This window comes from Capsicum annuum, chromosome 11 (assembly GCF_002878395.1).
Source record: "Capsicum annuum cultivar UCD-10X-F1 chromosome 11, UCD10Xv1.1, whole genome shotgun sequence".
In the NCBI taxonomy this organism is placed as follows: Eukaryota; Viridiplantae; Streptophyta; class Magnoliopsida; order Solanales; family Solanaceae; genus Capsicum; species Capsicum annuum.
This window is the reverse complement of record NC_061121.1, coordinates 21,672,175-21,678,359: the sequence shown is the minus strand read 5'-3', so window position 1 is coordinate 21,678,359 and position 6,185 is coordinate 21,672,175. Positions and strand designations below refer to the sequence as shown.

Sequence of the window (6,185 nt, the reverse complement as noted above, 5' to 3'; positions counted from 1 at the left end):
AAACAATCCCAAGCAATTTGAATCTCACTCTTCTATCAGTTATTATTATTAGATTTTTTTTTTCTCCATCCATCAACCAAACATTAGAAAATATTTTCAGAAAATGTTTTCCACTCACCTACTAAATATGAAAAAAATAAGAAACCAACTTTGTTTTCCATGAAAACATTTTGCTTCATACTAAACACACCGTGTCAAGCTACTTTCTCTATAACAAAATTAGAACATGACACACAGATCATTACCTACAATGGATATTTCAACACCGAAAGCCCATCTCCATAAGTACCCTTCTCAACAATTTGTACAGTACAAAATGAGGAACTTACACCACTCCCAACAGCAGCCGGCAACAACCCACATAAGAGGATCACAAAAACAAAAACCCTCCATTGGCATAAACCAAGTATTAGGCATGATGAAGTCTCTTCCAAGCATTCACAGAAGTCATGATCTACGCGCACGATCACGCCAAGAACCTTGTTGCATTGCCAGTGCCTGCCCACTGATGAGACTTATGGCAGGGGCAACTTTTGAGATGTCCTCTTTGCAATTATCCTCTTCTGCTTCATCATCTGTTTCAGTGGAAGGTGGAAGTAGCAGAAGTGAGGGAGCTCCAAAAATAGCCTCATCGTGAGCAGCCTTGATTTTTTCCCCTCTCCTAGTCGCCACTGCAGAAAATCGAAAGCTTTTGCCAGTGTGGTTGACTAAAGCACCATCATCTTCTACAGCTTCAATCTCCTCGTCATCCAAAGGGGCATCCTTGTCGAAGTCAAAACGCTCCCATCCAGAGCCCATGCTATTTGTCTCCTCTTTTCGAGCACTTTCTGAAAGTTGAAGTTTCATTTTGGCTTTGACTCTTTCAGCTGGAGTCATCTTTTCATAACCTTCAATCAATCTCCTGTAATCTACCATAGCAGTTCTATCTTTCCCAGTATTCGATCTGGCGGTGATATACTCCTTGACCTCTGTTGGAGAGAAAAACAGATCTTTAACAAAGAAAAGAAAGAGCAGAAAGCATTGTAAAGTTTCATTGATCACTGACACATTTATACATAAGAATCTAACTGAAAAAGCTCAATAAAAGGAGTAAAATAAGCTACCATTATTTCTAATAATTATGACCTAAAGATAAGTAAAAGTAATAAAGTTGATTTTGCATGATTGCAGCCTCATTTAATAAATTTAAATCCTACTTTAAAGTTGTATTTATAGCAGCTGGTACAACTAATCTGCAGCTTTTGAGGCACTAATCTTAACAACCTTGATAACACACAGTATCCACAAGCACAAAACAGTCCACAAGTGACCGGCAAATACCCGTAACAAGCAAGACACAAAATGACACAAGGAAGCAAACACAAACTTAATGATAAAGAAGATAGATAACTTGACACAAGGAAAACATGTAAAGTAGTAACTAAAGAGTTTATTAAACTCTAAAACCCCTACAAAACACGTTAACAAGAACCAAGTTCTTACGACGATATAAGAGCGGAGTCCACCACTCAAGCACCAATGTTTCTAAGAAACAAGCAATCACAAGAGATTCCACCCTTGAATGCTATCCTAGTTACAAGTTTTGGTTTTGTGCCTCAAGGAAAGAGGACTTGGTGTTTCAAAAGTTCAATACTTACAATAATCATCAACTAAAGAACTAAAGACCTAAACTAGTCTATTTATAGACTTATTACAAAAGTAAGGTGAAATGACCAAAAAGGCCCGTTAATGAATAGCTTCAAGTAGGCGCCCTTAGAGTGCTATGTATGGACGGTTTTGGTGTCCATTTAGGTGCTTCTTTGCATTTCATTTGCATCCACCAAGTCTCGGGTCCAATACGCACTCTCTTAAGTTCATATCCGTAATTATTCTTGTATCATCCTCTCCATCTTGAGAGGAATTTGCCCACAAATTCACAGCTTCACCTCGCTTAATTGGACACTTCAAAAGAAACCACTCAAAATAGCCCGCAAAACATGACATGGCACCAAAACAGTCCTCAAAGAACATGAGAAACATGGGATCTCATCAACACAAGTCTCAGATAACTTCTTCATTTTGAACCTCGGCTTCCTCTCCATCTTGAGATTTTCCTTTAATCTCATCCGTTTCAATTCCCATATCTCCACTTGGTGGCGGGTTCCTTGTTGGTCCCATTGACTAACTCTTTCTCCATTCCCTCGGTATCCCCTTTGATCCATATATCTTTCTTTAAACTCTTCTTCCATCATATAAGGCTCATCATAGACTCCATATCCTTCATGTTCCTCTCTACCATATACCTCTACATGGATGTCTCAGCTTTGGAAAAGTAGATCTATGATTGAGAGGATTGATTTGGTGAAAAGGAGCTTCGGTTGTAAAGCTTGGACGAGAGAGTTCAGTTTTGAAGCTTGGATAGGAGAGTTCGGTTTTGGAGCTTGGATAGGAGAATTTGGTTTTGGTGGAGGAATTTGGCTTCTAAGTCCTTCTTGTTGGACTTGATCAATTTGCAGGGGAGGTGGCCTACTTAGGCCTCGGTTTTGAGGATAATTGGAAACTTGGCTTATGGCATTTTGTGGTGGTCTTAGAGGATTGATCGTTGGATGTAAAGCTTTGGGAGTAGTAGCACGATAGTTTCTTCAACTCTCCAAACGATCCAACTTCTCACCAAACAATGTCATATTCGAGCCTAAACTATCAAGACTCGTATTCATTCTAGCCACTTTACTGGAAAGAGTTTCAATCCCAGCCAATATAGCACTAAGAGCATTGTTATCCATTGTAGCCAAAAGTTACGTACAAAACACAAATAAGTTAGTTGTACAAAGGGGTGACATAGAAGCCTTTGATTGGTTGCAGATAGTGATGTGGAAGCCTTGGAATAGTTGTGGAATTTGAAAATTTTAGTGTTTTTCCAACTTGTGGAAGAGTGAATTCGGTTTTGGAGGGGAAATACACAAGTTTTAGAGACTTTTCCACATTCAAAATAGGTTGACTTTCTTTGCACCTTTTGGGAAAAACACCTTTTTGAAGGGTGGTTGGCTCTTTCCTCTTTTGGTTAGTCTTGAAAAGTCCCCTTACTCCCTTTTGATAACTAGTATTTTGAAAGCCCTCTTTGTCCGTTACTACTTTGAGATAGTCTTGGAACTTGTTTCAAGAAAAACAAGAAGACTACACTCTTCCACTTGATCTTAAGATCAAACACGAAGGTTCTTCTTGTCTCAAGACATGAAGATTGGCCAAGAACACCAAGAACATTCAACAAGATTTGAAGACCAAGGTTCAATTTGAACCTCCCAACAACAACAACACCTCTTTCAACACAGATCCACAACCACAATACCAACAACACACCTTTAAACGTTCAAATTTTGAATCCACCACAATAACACCAACAACAATTCATCCCAACTTTTGAATCCGTACAACAATAATACAAGTAGGAGTTCAACTTATATATTGACTTTATTAGTGTTAGGGAAGAATAAACCAACACTAATAACACTCAAGACTCATGAAATATACCTAGATCTAGACTCAAAGAACAAATCTCGGCCAAGACAACAACAAGAACAACAACTTTCTTGGCCAAGAACACCAAACTCAAGAACACAACTCTTTTTGTGAGATTTTTGACCTTAGACACCTCTTCTAGTGTTAGGAAACAAAGATCTAAAACTAGAATACACAAAACACACAAAAATCACAAGAAAACTAGGCTTCAAATTTTAGCCTAAACACAAAAACGTGGACAGATTACTATTTTGAGTTTTTCAGATTTTTTTCAACACTTTTTTTTTATTTTTGAGTGAACAAACCAAAGATTGATCTCGTGGGAATGAAATAAATGATGGCTTTGATAACAAATGATAAAACACGGTATTCACAAGAACAAAATAGTCCACAAGTGACCCGCAAATACCCGTAACAAGCAATACACAAAACGATAAAAGGAAGCAAACACAAACTTAATGATAAAGAAGATAGATAACTTGACACAAGGAAAACATGTAAATTAGAAACTAAAGAGTTTATTAAACTCTAAAACCCCTACAAAACACGTTAACAATCACCAAGTTCTTACGACAATACAAGAGCGGAGTCCATCACTCAAGAACCAACGTTTCTAACAAATAAGCAATCATAAGAGATTCCACCCTTGAATGCTATCCTAGTTACAATTTTTGGTTTTGTGCCTAAAGGAGAGAGGACTTGGTGTTTAAAAAGTTTAAGACTTACAATAATCATCAACTAAATAACTAAAGACCTAAACTAGTCTATTTATAGACTTATTACAAAAGTAAGGTGAAGTGACCAAAAAGGCCCTTTAACGAATGGCTTTAAGTAGGCGCCCTTAGAGTGCTCTGTATGGACGATTTTGCTGTCCATTTAGGTGATTCTTTGCATTTCATTTGCATCCACCAAGTCTCGAGTCCAACACGCACTCTCTTAAGTTCATAATCATGATTATTCTTATATCAAACCTCCTTCTACTCTGCTTCTCTTTTTGCCTTACCCTTTCCCTATGTTTATCTCTATCTCTATCTCTACATCCACTTCTACTTCTAGACCTACGTGGACATTTCGATCGATAAGCATCCTGGTTGTGACTCTGCATCTCTTTATCTCTGCTCTAACTTCGACTCCGACTATTTAAATTCTGACTTAGGCTTTCCCTTTTCCTGCTCAAATGTTTTTCACGACTTGGACTTGGGCTTCTACTGTTTTTTCCATTTGAAACCCTAGAAGAAAGGCTATTGTCGTAATATTTAGGTTTATTCTTGATCTTGTTTTTTATGGTTTGGATCTGACCTTGTTTTATGAACTCGGTGATTTTCGAAGGGCTTGATGCTCTAACGAAGCTATTCAGAAATGAAGAGGAAGAAACAAGAGCAGAGCCACGGGCGGGAACGGTGTCATTTGAGTTTCGAAAAATTGAAGAAAAGCCTAGACCTTTCTTGAATCTTGTCGCTCCTTCTCCTTTACGTGTCAACTCATTGTAGTATGTTGTGGATTTTTCTTCTTCCATCTTAGGGTGGTGGTGTGGTTATGCACCGCCGCTGACTATGAGGTTTCTTTTTTTTCATTACGATAAACAATCAAAGTTAAATGGTTGTTAATATTATTATTAGATAAGCATACATGAAAATAGATCGATATCTGAAGCACACGGTAAGGAAATAGATGTAATCGTTAATACCAAAAACAAAAACATAATGACCATCCTTGATTATTCTCATGTCTTAAGATGCAAAAGATGACCTTTTATTGCAAAGCAATGACTCATATGAAGATAATGCTTTTTGTCAAGAATGTTTATCATATTCACATAACATAAGGCTCATTTAAATATGATGTTTTTTGCTAAAAAAAATTTCGTATGCAAAACTCAAAATTCAAGACTTCTAATTCAAGAGGAAGTAGAGACTGATGGGTCAAAGAGCACACATTGTGTTGAGGCAATTCCATGTGCCCATGTGGCATTGCTCTAGTCATAATACTCTCTTCTCTTCTCTTCTTTTCTCTTCCCACCTTCTTCCATATACATATTACACCACTAACAAACTCAACTTTCCTTACACCACAATAAAACTTTCTTTTTATTCCAATTCATCTACTATTTTGTGTAACAATTTAATCATTACAACTCTGCAAAATCAAAAATTTGCCACAAAATGGAGAAAGGTAGTGATGGATTTGTAAGAGCAGATCAAATTGATTTAAAGAACTTAGATAAACGCCTTGAACGGCACCTTATTAGAACAAGAACTTTGGAGAAAAACAAGAAAAAACCACAAGATGATTCTTGCATTTACTACAACACTTCTAGTATATTTCCAACCACCCCACTACCCCCACCATCAACCCCAACCCCAACCTTTCTTTGTTTAGTTCTTCTGTTCCTAGGTGATGTTGCATTTTAATATTTTTAAGAGAAAATAGCTTGTTACCCCCTCTCCCCGAACTACCCCAAAAGAGTTATGACACACCTCAACTATAGAGGGGTCCTATTACCCCCTGAACTAAATAAAAGTGTATCATTTACACCCTTGACTATCTACGTGGTAGATATATTTAGCCAAATGCATGGGCGTGTAATACACGCATAATTATTACCGGTGGGGCCCACAATCCACTAACTTGAGCTCTTCACTTGACTTTTCACTTTCCCATTTCCTCAAAAATATCAGAAAGAATAACAT

At 37.4% G+C, this 6,185-nt stretch overlaps 1 protein-coding gene across 1 annotated transcript; it reads right to left on the bottom strand.

Annotated features, from left to right (window-relative positions):
* Positions 1-296: 296 nt before the first annotated feature.
* Positions 297-5,011, bottom strand: LOC107871930. The gene is made up of 2 exons (XM_047400094.1): positions 4,621-5,011; positions 297-989 (listed from the first exon to the last, which is right to left on the bottom strand). The coding sequence occupies exons 1-2, from the start codon at positions 5,009-5,011 to the stop codon at positions 448-450; spliced, it is 933 nt and encodes a 310-aa protein (XP_047256050.1). The 3' UTR covers positions 297-447.
* Positions 5,012-6,185: the final 1,174 nt, after the last annotated feature.